Here is an 18719-nt window from a genome sequence, read left to right as displayed (position 1 = left end):
GCCGGGCCGTGGGTCACGTGGAGCCACGGTCACGTGCCTGCGGGTCACGTGCGAGGCGGGCACTGGCTGGGGCGTCGTCGTCGTCTTCTCGTGATGTCGCGAGATCCTCGGGGTCACGTGACGGCGCGGGCGCGGCGCGGGCTCACGTGACGGGCGCCGCCGGCCGAAGGGTCTCTTGCCTCCCGCGGGCGCCGCAGCGGCCGGGCCTCTGGACCGCGGGACCCTCGCCTTCACGCCGCCCCCCGGCCCGCCCGCCTCTGGGGCCAGCCCGCGGCCCAACCGCCCCTGACCCGCTCGGCTCCCGCTCCGGCCGCGGCAGCCCTCGCGCCCCCCATGGCGGCCCTCGGCGGCGCTCGGCGGCGGCCTCTGCTCCTGCTGCTGCTCGGTGAGGGGCCGGGGACGGCGGGGCAGGGGGCTGCGGGGAGGGAGTTCCCGGGTGTGCTGGGCTGGGCCGGGGGTGGCCGACGACAGGAGCGGCCCGGGGAGCGGGGCGGCGGGCCGGCGCCTGGGGTCTGGCGCGGAGCCTTCTGGCCGCTGCTTGAGGAGTTGGGGCGAGAGGTCAGCTAAGGGCCGGTTCCGCTGCGGGGTCACTAAGCTCGTTTTCTGGGTGTTAAGTTGGGAAGTAAGTGGCTTGTTGGTTTCGGGACAGCTGTGGTTTATCCACGGGGGGCTCCGTGAAGCTGTGCAGCCGAGGCGGCAGGACCTGCGTGGTCCTCTGTGCCCCCGGGTGACACGGCCCTCACCGGGGAGAGAGTAGGACGGCGCGGTGATCCCGGCCTTTCACAATTCGTCTTTTGTGCTTTAAGCTTCTTCCCCCTCCTGGTCGGGCTCGGAGCGCTTACCCAACGTGTGTTTGTGTGACTGAACTTAGAAGTTACCCTTACGCGCTTGGCAGAGCTCACGGTGGTAAAGAGAGGTGACGAGACAGGGCCTCGGCCTCACAATGGCAGTGTCCATTTCGAGTGAGGGGTCGTGAAGAGCGCTGCCCCTGTTCCGTGGGCGCTGGTTCCGGAGTCAAAACGTGGGACTCCGTCAGCACAGACCTCAGAAGCAGCCGGGGGTGCTCGGTGTGTTCCTGAATGGGGGGTTTTGGTCTTTCTTTCTTGTAACGGTAAGAAAGAGGAGCATGTGCTGTCTCCTAAAGGGGACTCACTGCGTGGTTTGATTTTACGTCTGTTTAGATGCTTGATGAACTTCCCTCTATGGCACGCTTTGTGAGCCCCCTCCCAGATAACATGGGGAGATCATCTAAAAGGCAGAGTCCGAAATAGGATACAGAAGACTGCTCGTGGGAGCTCCCATGAGTGAGGTGGGTGCGCATACGCATTACGGTACCCGCCTGCCCACGAAGTCTCTGTCTAAACTCTAAAGTTCTGTTACTGTGACTGGATGGGCTTTAGTTTCACGTTTTTGTTTTGCCTGTTGTGTAAAGTGAGTTCTTTGAGCCGCGTGAATAGCCGCAAGGGATGGCCTTATTCCGGAGGACACCCGGAGCTTTGCCCTTCCCTGGCAGGTGTAATTACCACGGGAGGAGTTGCTGGAACAAGTTCTGTCAGGTCAGAACGGCAGCACTGTTCTTTATTAGAAGAGCTCACAAGCATTAGAATTTTCGTATTTTATATTTTGAAAGTCACCTTGAAAATGAAGAGAGACAGCCTTAATTCCCTGCATTGTGATAGCTGGGAGAACTGTTCGTGTCATAAGCTTTCTAACGCTTATTCCATTGTGTCTTTTTAGGTTTTATATTCAGTTGAAATCCAACTTTTAGAAAAGGTATATTCATTTGGATTTAGGTCTTTTTAAAATGTTTATTTTGATGCATAATTTTACCAAAAAGCATCTTTTCTGAAAAATAATTTGAACTTCAAAACTACGAATTCTTCCTGCATTCATTTGTGTTTGAATACTTGGTAGAAAGCAAAGGTGGGGGTGAACTGAAAGTGTCCAACACTTGGGATTAGGTGACATTTCGTAATGTGACTCTTTAAACCACTGGTGTCAACTAGATGATTTCCTTCCCCTTTCCAAATGAAGAACTGTCACTTGGGAAGTTTGAAAAGTTTTATTCTAATTAACGTTATTCTTGATTGTGGGACTTTTGTCAGTTACTTGGGTTGGTGACCAAATTCTTAACTATTTTTGAAGTCAAAGTGTTCGGGGTCCATGGTTTCAAATTTCTATTGTTCGATGCTCCCTTCTCTCTGCATCCACAGATCTTGGCTACATGCATGTGTAGCATGAGTTTTTCCTAGAACATCATTTTAGTTGTGCTGTGATTACTTACACACAGGTCTCCCTTCCTCATCTTACAGCCCATCTTGTGCCTCACACATAGTAAGTGTTTCGTGTGTACACATAGCACCCGGTTTTACAGCAGCAGTCCCTAATCAGATGTGCATAAGTCAGCTCTTCAGAAGTGTCTACTCGGGCTCTGCCTCTGTGGGTTGTGATTCCCTGTGAGGGATGGAACCTTGGTCTTTTTTTCCTTCTTCCTTTAAATCTTCATAGATGATTATGTATTACTGATTAAGAAGAAAAATACTGGATTTAAAAGCATCAAGCCAAGACAAACTAGGAAGTATTTCTTAAAAAGAAAATTAAGAGGGCGCCTGGGTGGCTCTGTCGGTTAAGCGTCTGCCTTCAGCTCAGGTCATGATCCCAGGGTCCTGGGATCGAGTCCCACATCGGGCTCCCTGCTCTGTGGGGAGCCTGCTTCTCCCTCTCCTCCCCACTTGGGCTCTCATTCTCGCTGTCTCTGTCCCTCTCAAATAAATAAAAATCTAAAAAAAAAAAAAAATTAAGATTTTAATTATTTGAGAGTGTGCATGAGCAGGGGGGAGCGGTGGAGGGAGAGGGAGAAGCAGACTCCCTGCGCAGCAGGGAGCCCGATCCAGGACCCCAGAATCAATACCTGAGCCAGAGTCAGATGCTTAACCCCTCTTACAAAAATTCTAACGTAGAAATTCATTGACTTGTTCCTTCGGATGGCAGTGTCTTCATTTCAGAAATGAGTGTTTCATAATTTGAAACCTATTTGCTCACATGGCTAGTGTTGGAGAGGAAGCACGGTTCAGATGTGGCACCCAGTTCCAGATTGCTCAGCACCACTCACTAGCTGTGTGACCTTGAGCAAGTTAATGTCTCTGTCTCAGTCTCCTCAGCTGTACAAGGGAATCATAATAGCATTTACCTCTTAAGTTGTCATGATAATTAACTGCAAAGTGTTTGGTGCAGGGCCTGGCACATGGCAAGTGCTTGTTTAATAAAATTTACTTATTTGACGTTTTGTGTCAGGTACTGAGGATTCAGTGATGAACTTGGTAGATGAGGTCTGAATAGCTTTATTTAAATAACGTCAGGGAGCATTAAAGCTAGCACTCATGCCCTGTACTGAGTGCTCTGTGTACACTAGCTCATTTGATACTCTGATAACCCCGAGGGGTCAGCGCACTTGTTCCAGTTCATAGGCGCATAAACTGAAGGCAGCGATTGCTACTGGCCCAAGGTCACACAACTAGTAAGTGATGGAGGAGTCTGTCATAGTCATGCTTCTCACAGCTGTACTTGTTTTAGAGAATGGAATTTCTACCAGTGGGAGTACTTTGAAGCCAAAGTTACTCCTTTGTATGATCCCTGGAGAAATGATTAAGTTCATGCCTGTGGGAAGGACTGCTTGAGGTTAGCCATTGCCAGCAGGCCAGGGAGCTAGCTTTGAAGAGGGACACACACTCCTCAAATCACTGTGACGTTTTAATTAATTTAAGAAGAGTTTTTTCCTTCTTAACCAGCTATCACTGTTACAGAATTTAAAAAAAAAACAAAAAACTTTGGACCATTAGGGGCGCCTGGGTGGCTCAGTTGGTTAAGCGTCTGCCTTCAGCTCAGGTTGTGATCCCAGGACCCTGAGATTGAGCCCTGTGTCAGGCTCCCTGCTCAGCGGGGAGCCTGCTTCTCCCTCTCCCTCTGCCCCTCCCCCTGCTCGTGCTTGTGCTCGCTCTCGCTCTCTCTCACTCTCTTTCAAATGAATAAATTAAAAAAAAAAATCTTTAAAAAAAAAAACTTCTGACCATTAGCATAAACACGTTTCTCTTATAATTTTATGTTCTAATGCTCTTGTAGAGCTCTTTTTCTTGACCAAAATTTGGCTTCTAGGGCTAAGTTTCTTGTTTGAACAATTGAAAATTTCTGGACCTCTCCAGAATAACTGTGGGTATCTAGTACTGGTAAAACTTACTTTAACTTTGTTTTTGTAATACATCTTTGTTTTACTTTGAAGGCTCATACCCTCAGCATATTTACTAAGTGAAAAAATTCTGTGTTTGAAGTTACTTAATGTGAAATATTTCCTAATCAAGTGCTTTGAGTCCGTAGAAAGTGTTTTAATGATTTAGGGAACTCGTTTATGGAAGTGCAGCTTGGTAAAAAGTGATACGTGCACGATCCCATGCGAGGCAGCGCCCTGCTGTGTCCATGGCATGTGCAGTCACGTATGACTGCAGCAGCCGGGCCAGGGCCACAGCCATGTGAGGGCGCCTCAGGCCCGAGAGAGCCTTTGACTGGAGCAGGCAGTGGCCCATGTACACATGATCTGAGTCAGTGTCCGTGCTTTAACACGCTTCTGCCCTGCTAGCGTCTCTCTGGACTGCTGGTATACTAAACCTGCCCCTCTCTGAAGGCGTGAGGGTGATTTGTCTTTTTTTTAAAGCCTTCACTGAGTCAGAAACGAGCTGTGGAATGTTCTTTAAGTTTTACAATGGAAATTCATTTATCAGAGTTGCCTTTAGTGTAGTCTTGCCTGGATATTGTAGGATGTAGGTTACAGTTTTGCACAGCACACCAGACAGAAACTGCGCAGGTCTCTTCTTTGCCCTAGTTAGCTGCATTCTCATGCGGCAGCTTCTTGTGAGCGTAGGTGTTGGTATTTCTCGTACCAGAAGCTTATGGGAAGGGATGTGGGGTTTCTGGCTACTTTTTGCTTTGTGCTTGAATAGCAGTTGGCTTTAAAGATTTTGTCTTGTGAAAGCTCCAAGGGTAAAATGAACTGTGTTTGCTGGAGACATTTACTTTGCTAGGGACAGGGATTTGAGAATGAAACGCTGACTGAGTGTCTCCTGAGCCTTCGAAATGTGCCTGTGTCACGCTGACACTCGGAGTGGCCGGAGGATGGCTAGAGGGCGTGCAGGGACTGGCTGCAGCAAGGAGGGAGGCACATCACTTCTGAATCATATGGTACGCGATGCTGGTTGACAGTGTTTGGCTTTAGAACTAGTGAAAACACGTATTTTTGCCCATCTGTAGAAGAAGAGTGTACTAACACATGTGGCTTGGAGGAATTATCTACTGCTCTAGCACGTCATGAAGCCAGGCATAGCACTGACCCTGAGAATTTAAGGAGGAAATAGCCACCATCGCTGCCAAGCTGGAGGGACCTGTGAGAGTTTCATTCTTTCCTTTCTTTCTGGGATATGGCAACCCTACCTAGACATGTTGACTGATGTCCTAACATCACATAGCCAAGTCCAGGTTCAATCGAATCGTTATTTTTTTGAAATTGGGCAAAGAGCTCAGATCTGTGACTCCATGGCTTTTCCGGCCATGCCAGCAGCCCATGAGAGGTAACAAGAGGTCCAGCTTTAAATAGTAGTTTAGGACCATGCCGAAAGATAGCCCCAGTTCTCCCATGGGCTTCTGCAGAAGGTCAGTATTTAGGTTGAATTGTGCCTCCAGGACCCTCCCACATCTTCCAGAGGCCCTCTGAGGACTGAGCGTGGAGCAACGTGTGCCCAGGGGTGACCCGGAAATTGGCAGGTGACCTCCCCTCAGTGTCCTGACATCAAGCATTAAAGAGCTGTCGAACAGGTTGGCAAACTGATCAATAGGTTTAGAGTTAACGTTTCCAGACTTGTATCTAGGAGGGCCAGGACAGAGACCCAGCTGAACCCAGCCTGGGTGATCCACGTATCTCATTTTTTTTTTTTTTCAAGATTTTATTTATTTATTCATGAGAGACACAGAGAGAGAGAGAGAGAGACAGAGGCAGAGGGAGAAGCAGGCTCCCCGCTGAGCAGGGAGCCCGATGCGGGACTCAATCCCAGGACTCTGGGATCATGACCTGAGCCGAAGGCAGATGCTTAACCGACTGAGCCACCCAGGCGTCCCACCTATCTCATTTTTTAAGAAGCACAGTAGTGTTTCCTAATAAAGCCCATTGTTGCCATGGCTAGAGGCAACAGAAGCATCCAGTTGTATTTTCAAAACTGTGTTTGGATATTTCTGTCTTTCCTGGAGTTAGCAGGTCTCGTACACGGCGCAGCAGCGGTGTTTGTGGTAAAGGACGCCAACGGGACAGCTTGCATCATGGCCAACTTCTCCGCTGCCTTCATGGCCAGCTATGACACCAGGAGCGGGCCTAAGGTAGGAAACACCAGGTCTTCCATGCAGTGTGTGGGGTGTGTGTGAAGGTCTTTTAAATTATTGTTTTAAGTAAGTGTTTGGGAAGGACGTCACTGTAACACAGTAGCATGTGCATGTGCCCTGCTGGGCCGTGGCCTGTGCTCCGTGTACCCTGAAGCCACAGTCGTGACTCGTAAACCATCCTGCTGTCTGCTCTCACTGCCCCGTGGGAGCGTTGTCCCAGACTTGTGCGCAACTCCCCTCTGTGGTCACAGTGCTGACCAGCCTGATGGGTCAGAGCCTCTCCTGGGACCCCGGTCGTCTCATACTCTTTCAGGCTCAGGGCACCGCTGTGTCTGCTGTTTGCCAAGCCGTCTATAAGCACCGTCCTACTCTAAGATGCCCCTCAGTTGTCCTCTTAAAACAACTTGTACTTCTGCAGGATAAAAAAGGCTTTTTGCATTTGTAGATTTCTAACAAATAAGGTGCATTTGTATTTCTTTCTTTGTTAATTACCTGCTGGTGGACATTTCTTTTTTTTTCAATTTCACTTCTTCTATTTAACATTGACTCTTAAATGTATCTCTAAACCAAATGTTTTCAGTTCTTTGTTGAAACCACATTTTTCCTGCCCGGCCCCCATGTTGACAGCATCGGATCATCTTACTCTACCACTCAGGGGCAATAGTGGGGCCCGGTGTTGGTGGGAAGGACAGAGCTCCTTTGGAGCACTCGGGACTTTGTGCCAGGTGCTCAGGCCTCATCAGCTCCTGTGTGCGGGTCTCCACGTAAACGTGCTTGCACCCAAGACAGAAGAGGCCTGGGCAGGTTCTGTCCCGCAGAAGCGTTTCAAGTTACAGAGACTGGTCCAAACGCCTTTTGTGGTCGTTGCTACTTTACTTTTTTTGTGTTTGGGTTTTTTTAATGTCATTTTGAAAAATATTATGTTCCCCAAATGGGATCACCCGCATGCTGCTGTGTGCCTTACTCTTTATCACCGTATCTCTGTCACCTCGTGGAGTTCTGTCATTTTTTGGGAGCAGCATTAGTGGACAGCATCACCACAGTTGGGTTAGCTGGTCCAGTTCCTTTTGGGGGTCTCTAGGTGGTTTTGTAGTGGTTTGTTTTGTCTGTAGTGGTCAGTTCAAATAGTTCTGCAGCAAACACCCTTTTCTCTTTGTTTAAAGAGACTTTTTTAAGTACAGTTGACACATGATGTTGCATCAGTTTCAGGTTACAACTTAGTGATTTGACAAGTTTATCCATTATGCTGTGCTCACTACACATGTAGCTATCATCTGTCCCATAAAGAGACATGTTCCTTAAACATTTTTATAGCAAACAAGTAGTAGTGGCTTTTTCAAATATAAATACAGAGCTCACTTGAAGCCTGATAAGAATTATTTCAGTTTACCAAGGTAATTTTAGTTTTAATTCTGCTATAAATTAAAATTATGTTAACAAAGAACGTTCAATTAAATAATTGTCAGCTTTATTTTACACTTTGTTTTTCAGTCTGTAGTGACACGTAATGCTGATTTTCCTCGTGTTTTTATTTATGTTAAAAATGAATATGCTAACGGCATCTGAGAGGCAGCTGAGGTCCGACTTCCTGAAGGTCTTCCTTTGGCGCGTCTGACTCCCTTTCGTGACCTGCATTCTGACTGGGTCTGTCGTCCTTTGTTCTAGAATGTAACCTTCGACCTGCCATCTGATGCAGCAGTATTAAATAGCAGCTCTTGTGGTAAAGAGAACGCTTCTGACCCCAGTCTCATGATTGCTTTTGGAAGAGGACATGGACTGACCCTCAGTTTCACAAGAAATGCAACACGTTACAGTGTTCAGCTGATGAGTTTTATTTATAACTTGTCTGACACACAGATTTTCCCCAATGCAAGCTCCAAGGGTAAGAACCAAAACTGACCAGTTATAAAGTTAAGGAAATTGGGTTGGAGAGTGTCTAAAATTTTAACCAAGTAGTTCAAGTAGTTAAAAATTGATTTTTTTTTTTTCTTTACAGTTATCAAGACTGTGGAATCTGCAACTGACATCAGGGCTGACATAAATAAAAAATACAGATGTGTGAGCAACAACCAGATTCACATGCACAATGTCACTGTCACACTCCATGATGCCACCATCCAGGCATACCTTGCCAACAATACCTTCAGCAAGGAAGGTAGGACACTGCCTTTGACCCGGATGCCCAGGCCCAACTCCAGTGCATGCAGACATGGCTTTGAGCCCATGCCTGAGGACGATGTGTATGTGAAGATTCGTGCAGCCAGGGACTGAGCTGGCAGCTCGCACTTAGAATTGCGCAGCGAGCATTTTTTTCTCTAAAGAAGGTGATCTCTTTAGGTGAGGTTGGACTAATACTGATTTAAAAGGGCAAAGCAGTTACATCCCTTGTTGGGGAGCTGATGAGGTCAGGGCGCAGGATCTCTTCCAGTTTAAGCCAAGTGTCCTTTCATCAAGACCTAGGCTTAAGCTCTGTCCAGCTTGGGGGGCCAAGGGGCAGATGGTGAAGGACCTTGAGTGCCTTTTGGGCCAGGTGTTGGGCGGATGATGTACCAGGGAGGCACCTGCCAGCCCAGCTCCACTGGTGGGCTCTGGGTTCCAACAAGACAAGGCTCCGGGCCCCTCCTAGCTCTGTGGTCTTGGGTAAGGTGGTCAGCCTCTTGTTTCCTTCCCTTGCGAAGTAAGAATAATAGCCTGTGTTAGCAGGTCCTTAAGGTTAAAAAGGAAATTTATGCAAGGTGCATATTTCAGGGCCTGGCTCAGTTAGTAGTAAAGCATGTTGTCATTCAACTATGACTGAAGAAAGCTCTCTTCCTCAGTCCTACCAGTCCGCTCCCAGATCACTGTCCTCTTCCTGAAGGGTGAGGAAGGGTGACCACCTCGAGGAAGTCGTCCTTCCTTCTCGGTGCTTAGCCATGCTCTTGTGAGCCTTCGGTTTGCAGTGTCCCCAGTGGTGTGGCTGGATCCATAGAGGTGCCTGCTGGCGTGTGACTGATTTGCACCAAGTCACTGGTGCTGAAGGGCATGATGGACCGGTTAGCACTTTGTGCAGTTGGGCGCAGCCCTCCTGAGAGGCATGCATGCTCTGAGCAGGGCCAGAACCTGGCCTGCAGGTGCCATCCAGCCCATCTCCGGTTTCTGTGCGGCCAGGAAGCTAAAAATGGATGTTGTGCTTATCAATTTGAAGGTTAAGAAGAATCCAAAGAACATGTCACAGCACATGAAAATGACACGAAGGTCAGGTTTCAGTGCCTGTAATTAGAGTTTCCTTGGCGCACAGCCGTGTTCGTTCACACACCTGTCCTCCATGGCCGCTTTCACACTCTCATGGCAGAGTTGGGACGGGCACAGCCGCCAGACAGCCACAGAGTCTACAATGCTTGCTGTCTGTGACTGGGAAAAACACGTCCAGCGGCAAGTGTACAGGCTGGAAAGGGAGGTCTGTGTGAGCTGGAGCAGCTCTTGAGCAGACTGGCTGGACGGGCCCCCTCTGTGCCCCCCTTGTCTGCGTATATGGCCGTCAGCAGGCCCAAGTGTGCACACTGACACCCACCTGCTCAAGCAGAGGAGTGACTACACGGGGCTTGGAGTCACACGAAGTGCCTCAGGAGCTGATGCTCACGGTTTCAGGTCTTGGGTGGCTGGGCTTCGTCCCCAGCGGTCTTCTCCCTCCAGTCTTGAGCAGAAGGGAAAAGTAAAAGCTGCCAGAGGCCTTGGGAAATGAGAGCGTCCTGGTTTGCTGGCTCGGTGCAGTGACTTCACTACCACCTGGGCCTCAGGCAGTCGTGGAGTAGAGCTTCTCACCTATACAACTTGTTTTCTTCTGCGTGGAAAGCTTCTGACCACAGACAGCGATGACCTGGCCTCCCCTGTCTGGGGTGCCCAGCTGCTGGGCTTCCTGAGGGCACTAGAGCCCAGGACAGGGCTCCAGCTTCTGGTCTAAAATCACATGACAGTGTGGCGAGGCTAATTTCTTTTAAGGTTAATTATTTTGTTTTTTAAATAGACTTTATCTTTCAGAGCAGTTCTAGGTTCACAGTTAAACAGAGAGTGCAGGGTTCCCACATAGCCCTGTCCCCCCATGCACACAGTCCCTCACTGTCAGCATCCTTCACGTTACTCCCAGTGGAGGATGTATGCGTGTGATTCCAAGTGGAAAAGCTGCTTCAGGGAGGCCGTCCCTCCCTACACCTGTGTCCCAGCCGCTGGCCCCCTGTTCTCAGGTCTGCTCCCATCCTACAGAGGATTCTGTGAGTTGTTGATCAGAAACTTGGTCACTAAGCTCAGCCTCACTCCCCACCTCCCTTTGTGTCCCATGGTTCATCAGAGCTTTCCTTTTATGTTAAATCTGCCTTCGCTGATACGTCTCTGTTTTGGAAAGGAAACTTGCCGCCTTTTAAAGACTCTAGAGCGCTCTCTTAGTGAATCTGTTGGGAAGAGGAGTGTAAGAGGCATCCCAGAGATGCACAGAACGTCCTGTACAAGTTGGCATGCCCCTGTGACAGGCCGGAGGGCTTGGTGAGATCATGGCACGCCTGCATACTCTTCACTGGACAGGAAGGAGTCCCCATAGGGCTTTTGGGCTCCTGTCACCATCAGGTCACATCCTCTATAGTCACCCCTGATCAGTCTTTACCTGGAGTGCTAAGAAATGAAATGAGCAAACAAGCTCCAGGCACCCCCCCTTCCCCCACCACACCCCTCCCCACTCCCACCCCGTGATTGTCTTCCTTGTTTTCTGGGATGTGGTCCTCTGGTGGCCTGGGTCCAAGCCTAGTCACTAGGGGAGTTCTTGGAGCAGCCGTGTAGGCAGGGAGGAGCTCCAGAGTGGGTGTCTGCTCTATGGGCGGAGGCTGCACTGTTCCCAGAAATTACTGCAGCAGACCTTGAACGGCACAGGTGTGAGCTGTGTGGATCCACTTACACGTGGTTGTGTTTCAGTAAATGCAGTATGGTACCGTAAATATATTCTTACAGTTTTTTTCCCTCTGCCGTCGTTGGAAGAATACAGTGTGCAATGTCTATAACATACAAAACGTGTGTTAATTGACTGTGTTATTGATAAGGCTTCTGGTCAACAGTAGGCTTTTATGATTAAGTTTTGGGGGGAGTCAGAGGTTAACGTGGATTTTCGACTTTTCGGGGGTTAGAGCCCCTCACCCCGTTGTCATTCGGGGGTCAGCTATATTTGATGACACGACCTGAGCCATGTTGAAGCTCAGCTGGTAGCGTATTCCACTGTTCCTCAGCTCCCTGTGAGCCTGGGGTCTGATCTTTGGAGAGCCCCCCTGGCTGGCCAGCACCTGCCACACCAGTTTCTGTCTGTGTTGCTGTTTCTGACCGTGGTTTGCAATCAGAGGGACCTGTGTATTTTCCCTACAAGCAGGAGATTTGATGTAACTGACCACGTATAGCAAGACAGCATAAATCGCTTTTAGAAATACTTGGTTTCTGTTAAAATTGAGCCATTTGTTTATCTTCTCTTGTGCCAGTTTCAGTTCTTTGGTTCTTAGGCACAGTCCTTTTTGGTTTGGTTTGGTTTGGTTTTTTGTCACCAAATTGTAAGCTTCTTCAGGGAAGAGAGTCCATCTCAAATACGTTAAGTATATTTTATATTCTCCTAGTCTGCTGTACTTATGGATTCTTAATGAAGAATTGTTACATGAAGATCTATCCAAGAATTAGTAAATTTTTGGTCATAAAAACCCATGTAAAGTTTTTATTTGATGGACTGCAAGTGTTGGGGCAGGTTCTGTGGCCTCACTCGTCTGTAGTGTTGTGGGGGCCTGGACCAGAGAGCCTTGTTAGTTCACTCTGCCTCTCCACGTGCACTGTCCTATCGGAGAAGCCTCTGGTACTTACAGATTTCAGTTTAAAAGGAATCGAGCACAGGCCAAGGCTGCCGAATTGTCCTGTCAGTTCTGTTGATGAAGGTGAGTGCTGAGGAAAGCAGCAGATGTTGTCTTTCCCAGAGGTCTGTAAAGGAAGGCAGGTGGTTCTCATTCTGGAGTAGTCTGAGCAGGGGAGTGTGTCCCACTCTGTGTTTGTGGGAATGGCATTTCCTGCCCCAGGCCCAGCAGAGGGTTCCTGTTATTCATCTTTGCATCTTTAAGATTTGACGTGTGGCACTTGTGGATGCTTCTGTGACCGTTAGTTCAAAATAGGAACTCTTCACTGTGGTTCACCCCAAGTTCACGTCCCACCCAATCCCACACAGTTTGGCATCATTTCTCCCTTAGGAGTGACTCCCAGGGTGGCTCAAAGTGAAGGAACTGATGCTAAAATATCTCTCTCCGTGTGAGACTCTTTCTGATTTTAGCACGCAAGCTTCCCTGAAAGTCCGGCTGCTGCCAGATCATTTGGGGCCTCCAGGGCACAGAAGCGTTTGAAAATCATGCGAAGAGGAATCGTGGAAGGATGTGCAGCCTGCATTTCCTGGGGCCCCTGGTCTTCCCAGAGGCCTCCGCATGCGTGGGTAGCACTTAGCACGCTCCATGCATTTTACTTGTGATTTCCTCATTTGGACTGAGCATTCTGCAAAGTAGGACTGTCGTTTCTGCTTCAGGACGGGCTGCTCAGAGCGCGGACTCTGCATTTGCAGTTAGGAGGAGGGCGCTTTGTCCGTGCAGATTTCCGCAGTCTTGACGGTACATTGTGCGTGTTCCCAGGCTGATGTTTTGCAGCCTGCTTTATGAAAACAGTGGATCGTGTGTAAAAATGCTGGTCAAATCCGTGTAGGTTAGTCTCCCCCGTGCGTGCTGTGTGCCCATCTAGGCCAGGATTTGGAGGCCACCTGTTGTTGTTGTTGTTTTTCGCATTTAATTATGTCACGTTGTGTGACAGTTTATAAAGTACTGATGAGGCTCTTCTTAACAGTGCAGCTCCGGGGGAGACGCGGGCGGTGTAGCCAGTACACCCTGAGGGGTACGTCTCTGGCAGCATCTGTCCTGCCGCCGCGAGCCCAGGTTACACCCACTCCATCATGCTCTTTCCATCTTTGTTTTCTGTCTAGAAAGGCACTGGACCATACAAGATTGTATTGTGTGAAGGCACGCTGCATGCGTGAGCTTTCCAGAGAGTGCGTGGAATCCCTTCTTCGTCAGTCCTACAGGGTGAACTTTCCCGTCTCTCCCCATCTCAGCCCCCCCACCCAGGTAGATGGGATGTGGAGGAGGAAGGGCAAAGCTTCCTTTGAGCTTGGAGCAAGAAGTGGTCAGGTGTTCAGAAGTTTCAGCGTCTTCCCAATGGATGTTGGTGGGCCCGCTCCAACGGCTCAGCGGAGCAGAAATGGGGACGGCGTGGATGTGGGACTTGGATGGAGATCGTAGAAATCAAATCCTTGATTACCCACAGAAACAGGGTGGTTAAACAGAGAGCTTAGTTTGGGGCTGACGGTCTCCTGAAGTGCTGAGGGATGCCGGGTCATCTCCACAGGAGGCAGCTGTCTGTCCTGGAGGCACCTACAGAGAACGTTCGTTTATCTTTGCTTTTGGTTCAGTCGGCCTTGATTTTGAATATAAATTTTTGTTGTAAATCATAGTGGATCAAATTCTGAGAGCCTGAATCACATTTAAACTCTTGAGATCTCTGGGGGCACCATGTGCCCTCTGCCAAGGCCTGTCCTGCTCCAGCTTCCCTCACTGCTGGATTGTGGTCTCCTTCCTGGGAGTCTTCACTCGCACTTACTGGGCCTTCTCTCTGCATGAGGGTGCCTGCCTGTGGGTGCCTTCACCCCATCTTGCTCCGAATCACCCACAGCAGCTGGCTGACTCGTGTACCTGGTCTCAGCTCTGGTCTTGTCCCGCAGGGACCCACCTGACGCTCGTCCTTCTCAGGGCCTCCTGGGTTTCTCTCCCGCGGGCTCCATGCTGACAGCACAGCTTTGTCCTGCTGTATGTGTCCAGGGCTGTCTGTCCCTCCGGAGCCTGCGAGCTCTCCGGCACGGTGCCTAGCATGCAGCCGCATGGAGAACGTGGTTTTGAACTGTTGCTCTTTGCAGTGGTGTGTGGCCGCCTGTCCCGGCGGCAGGTGACAGTGAAGGTTTTCTTTATTTCACAGTACGAAGGAAGGTTTGTCGTGCAGAGGGGTAGGTCTGTGAGGGCAGGGTTGCCCAGAGGCTGAGCTGGAAGAGCATCCAGTCAGAACCGTGGCGCGGTGGCAGGAGTGGGGACGGCCCTGTGGGACAGCGGCGCCCGCCAGTCCTGTACTTCCAGAGTGGGGTCAGCACGTGCCATCCTGGAGCAGACTGAGAAATCACATTCTGCGGGTGGGGCCAGCTGAGAGTCTGAGGGGGTGCCTAGCTCCCGCTGGCTCTGAGGAACTGGGACTTTGTCTCTCTTCCCACTTGTCGGTCCAGAGACGCGCTGTGAGCAAGACGGGCCTTTCCCGACAACGGCGCCGCCGCCGCCTCCCCACCCTTCGCCATCGCCAGCGCCTGAGAACCCCCCCGTGTACAAGTACAATGTGAGTGGCACCAACGGGACCTGCCTGCTGGCCAGCATGGGGCTGCAGCTGAACGTCACCTACAAGAGGAAGGACAACATGGTAGGCTGAGCCCCCAGAGCCCTTCCTTCTGTGGTGGGAGTGTTGGTGCGTGAGCAGCAGGACCCTGCGTGTGGGTCTGAGAACGGTGGTCGTGTCTGTGCTGCGGTCAGCCTCTCGGCACTCGGCCGCACCGTACCCGTCTGTCCACATGCCAGACGTGTGGTGTTCGGCACCCTACAGGACGAGTTTATTGACCCCGAAGAGAACGTTAGATTTTGCTTTAAGACGCTACCACTGCAATGTTTTTTTGTGCTTTTCCTTTGAAATATTTTTCCTTACTGGTGACCAAGTCTTTGGGGCTACGCAGGGAACGTGCTCGTGATGGGTGTGAAGCGTGTGGCTGTCGGGAGATGGGGTGGAGGGGCAAGTGTGTGTCCTTGTGAAAATAGCAACCAGGAGGAGCAGGAAAAATGGTTTTGGAACCCAGAAATCTGCGCTAGAGTAAACTTGGGATGTTTTCTTTCTGGTTTTGGTTAAAATGATGGTGGCCTTGAAGTTCTTATTTTAAGATTACTTTTGTTTTTCCCAGAGTATGGAGGACCCAGGGCATGAAACAGAATGGTAACTTGTTTGCTTTTTTCACTTAAGACCATGACGAGAGTGTTCAGCATCAACCCGAATAAGACCACTGCCGGAGGGAGCTGCAGCCCCCAGCTGGTGACCCTGGAGCTCCGCAGCGAGAGCATCCCCCTCCTGGCCTTCCAGTTTGGAATGGTGAGGCTCCATGTTCCTGTGTACTCTGGGGGCTTTGATGCCAGAACCGCTGCACGGCGGTCACTGGGCTGAGTGCTCTGTGCACTGGCCAGAGTGAAGATCGGATTAAGGTGCCAAAACCCACAGCTCTGCCTTAGTGAAGAAGGGGAGTCTGCTTTCTCCGCCTTCTTTTTTTGCTGGTGTTTTGGATCCTCGCCCCCCCCCCCCATCCTGTTTTTATAAGGAATGCCTCGGTTGGTTCTTTATGCAGCAGATGTGAGGGAGCACCTGCGGCCTGCCCACAGCCACCTTCCGCGCCCAGCTGCGCTCAGCTCAGCCTCCCACCTCACACACTGCCGTCACCCCTTCCTTGAGGGGCAGTGTCTCTGGGTCTTGGCTCTTCTCTTCCTTATACCCGTCAGGGATGAATCCTCTGTGAAGTTAGCAAAATCATATGGGAAGAATAGAAGTACCGTCTGCGAGCGTTTATAGTACATACTGCAGTTGAGCTGATTAACAGTCCGGTTTCTCCTAATAAAGTTTACGTTCCTAAAGTTCAGCAAACTTTGAGAAAAGCTTGGTTTTTTAGAATGTGGCTTCTTCAATCCCTATTTTAGCAGAGTCTGATTGTGTAAAAAGGTCTAGAAGGAACTAACCATAGCATTTGTGTTCTTGAGATTTATGCGATGCCTTACACAGACTGCATACCCCACAGCTTCATGCTGAAGGTAGAAATACAGGAGTCAAATTTATTACCAGATGACCCTTCAGGTTTGACAGTAAGCATGTGTCTGGCAAGTGGTTAAGGATTATCTTCTTCTCTTTAAGAACGCAAGTACTAGCCGATATTTCCTGCAAGGAATCCAGTTGAATATGACTCTTCCTGACGCCAGAGGTAAGACCCCCACAACTCCCCTGCCCGCCCAGGTGCCCCAGAGCACTCACTCTCACCTGCCTTTGCAGACCCCACCTTCAAGGCCGCCAACAGCTCTCTGAGGGCCCTTCAGGCCACCATCGGGAACTCGTACAAGTGTAACGCTGAGGAGCGCGTGCAGGTCACAGAGGCCTTCTCCATCAATATTTTCAAAGTGTGGGTCCAGGCTTTCCAGGTGCAAGGAGACAAGTTTGGGTCTGGTGAGTAGCACCGACGGCAGCGTTTCAGACCCTGCACAGGGTCTGCAGGCTGTGGTTCTGTTTGGCAATTTAATCATTTAGAGCAAATTCCCCTTCCTGAGTCCCCCTGCCTTTGAAAGGCCCAGCATCTACAGATGTGACCAAGCAGCACTCTTGCGCAAAGGTCCTTTTCAGAGCTGGCATGTGTCTTCCCCTGTGAGAGCAGGATATAGGGATGCAGCCGTGTGGTGTGTTGTGTCCCCGCGGTAGTCGACGAGAACTCAAGCCTCCCGGCCAGGCTGTGGGAACGGGTGGGGAGGAGGGGGAGGCCCGTGAGGTCGCCCGGTGACAGCCAGTGTGAGCACGGTGCGCTCCCTGTCTCCGCAGTGGAGGAATGCCAGCTGGATGAGAACAGCATGCTGATCCCCATCGCCGTGGGGGGTGCCCTGGCAGGGCTGGTCCTCATCGTCCTCATCGCCTACCTCATCGGCAGGAAGAGGAGCCATGCCGGCTACCAGACGATTTAGCACGGCCTCGAGAGGCACAGACTAGCAGCCGCTGCGGGGTCTCTGCTCCTTTCCCTGAGCTTAGATTGGTGTTGAGAGAGCCACACTTTCTTGCAAACTGATTTCAAATCTGCTTTATCCAATGTGAAGTTCATCTTGCAACATTTACTATGCACAAGAGTAACTTTGAAATGACGGTGTTAATTTTGCTAACTGGGTTAAATATTTTGCTAATGGTTCGACGTTAATATTTACCAAAGTAGAACTTTAAGGTGGGAGGGTAAGAGTGCTTTTCTAAGAGGGGCACTGGCTCCACTATCATTTGGCTTTTTGAGATTCTGGTGTTTGGCCCCTTCATTCTTAACTGAGATTTCAGCCTCGCCAAGGGAGGTTCCCTGGTCTTGACCTTAGGACCTCTGAGGAGGGCTGGCTAGGTGTTAGGCTGGTATGCTTAAGAAATTAGTAGAGAAAGAAGATCTTAAAACAGAAGTACTCCAGAAGATGAAAATCTGGAACGCTTAAATTAAGCTTTAGAAGCCAGGACAGGCCTGGCCACCCCGCCCACCCAGGCGGCACAGCTCAGTACTTGGGCACGGTCGCTCCTATGCGTCAGGGCCTTTGGTCTTTCCATGCTCTGCCACTCAAGAGCTGGCACTTTTTTTAAAATAGATAAATGGGTGTTATTTTTATTTACCTTTTTGTAAAGTGATTTTCAGTCTTCTGTTTGAGGTTCAGGGTGATCCTGTTCTGCACTTGTGTAAATACTGGGTATCACACTCTGATCTACCCACTTGCCCCTCGGGTGGCTGTGCACTGAGGACCCTTCATGTCTCGCATTGCTGTAACAATGCTAATAAAACATCTCTTTCTTTCTCTGTCTGGACCTCATCCTTCTGTCTGCTCTCATGTGAGGTCTCGTCGAAGGTACACGGGTGGAGGGCAGGTGAGAGCAGGGATGGCAGGTGTCTGCCGGTGCCCCTAGCTTTTGGGAGGGCTTGTGTTGCTGCTGGTCTTACTGGGTAACTTGAAGGAGAAACAGGAGTTGTGAGTGAGCAGCGACGGCATGGTGTCCCACCCACACGGTGAGGATGAGGATGGGTGCGAGGAGGGTGGTGCAGGCTCCTGCGGGGCTGCTCCTGTTTGGAGCCCTGTGGCCCACCCCTTTGAAGATGGGCCGCCTGCACCTCCTCCAGGATGGCGGCAGCAGGAGGCCCCACTGGCTGTGCTCAAGAGCTTTCAGAGCAGGAGCTGAAGCCTAAGATTTATTTATTTATTTATTTTAAAAGATTTATTTATTTATTTGAGAGAGCGAGAATGAGAGACAGAGAGCATGAGAGGGGGGAGGGTCAGAGGGAGAAACAGACTCCCCGCCGAGCAGGGAGCCCGATGTGGGACTCGATCCAGGGACTCCAGGATCATGACCTGAGCCGAAGGCAGTCGCTTAACCAA

General features: G+C 50.2%; 1 protein-coding gene across 3 annotated transcripts; it reads left to right on the top strand.

The window, feature by feature from the left end:
- The first annotated feature begins 134 nt into the window (after positions 1–134).
- Positions 135–18145, top strand: LAMP1 (lysosomal associated membrane protein 1). Of its 3 annotated transcripts, XM_044913492.1 has the most exons (10): positions 135–385; positions 3253–3257; positions 6289–6414; positions 8083–8299; positions 8414–8572; positions 14771–14958; positions 15547–15672; positions 16480–16546; positions 16615–16785; positions 17152–18145. In XM_044913492.1, exons 1-10 carry the CDS (start codon positions 334–336, stop codon positions 17289–17291), a joined length of 1251 nt encoding a protein of 416 aa, XP_044769427.1. In that variant the 5' UTR covers positions 135–333; the 3' UTR covers positions 17292–18145. The 3 variants fall into 3 exon arrangements, with proteins under 3 accessions (XP_044769427.1, XP_021551656.1, XP_021551655.1); XM_021695981.2 differs by lacking the exon at positions 3253–3257 and having other exon boundaries at positions 6296–6414; XM_021695980.2 differs by lacking the exon at positions 3253–3257 and having other exon boundaries at positions 6293–6414.
- Positions 18146–18719: the final 574 nt, after the last annotated feature.

The sequence above is a fragment of the Neomonachus schauinslandi genome, chromosome 3 (assembly GCF_002201575.2).
Source record: "Neomonachus schauinslandi chromosome 3, ASM220157v2, whole genome shotgun sequence".
NCBI lineage: Eukaryota > Metazoa > Chordata > Mammalia > Carnivora > Phocidae > Neomonachus > Neomonachus schauinslandi.
This window is presented reverse-complemented; position numbering and strand designations above follow the sequence as displayed.

Bases quoted from the DNA above. Each gene is read 5' to 3' on its own strand.
- LAMP1 (XM_044913492.1), top strand. From the start codon at position 334: ATGGCGGCCCTCGGCGGCGCTCGGCGGCGGCCTCTGCTCCTGCTGCTG. The intron at 8,573-14,770 runs GTAGGACACTGC...TTGTCGGTCCAG, and splicing joins CAATACCTTCAGCAAGGAAG to AGACGCGCTGTGAGCAAGAC. The intron at 16,547-16,614 runs GTAAGACCCCCA...CTGCCTTTGCAG, and splicing joins GACTCTTCCTGACGCCAGAG to ACCCCACCTTCAAGGCCGCC.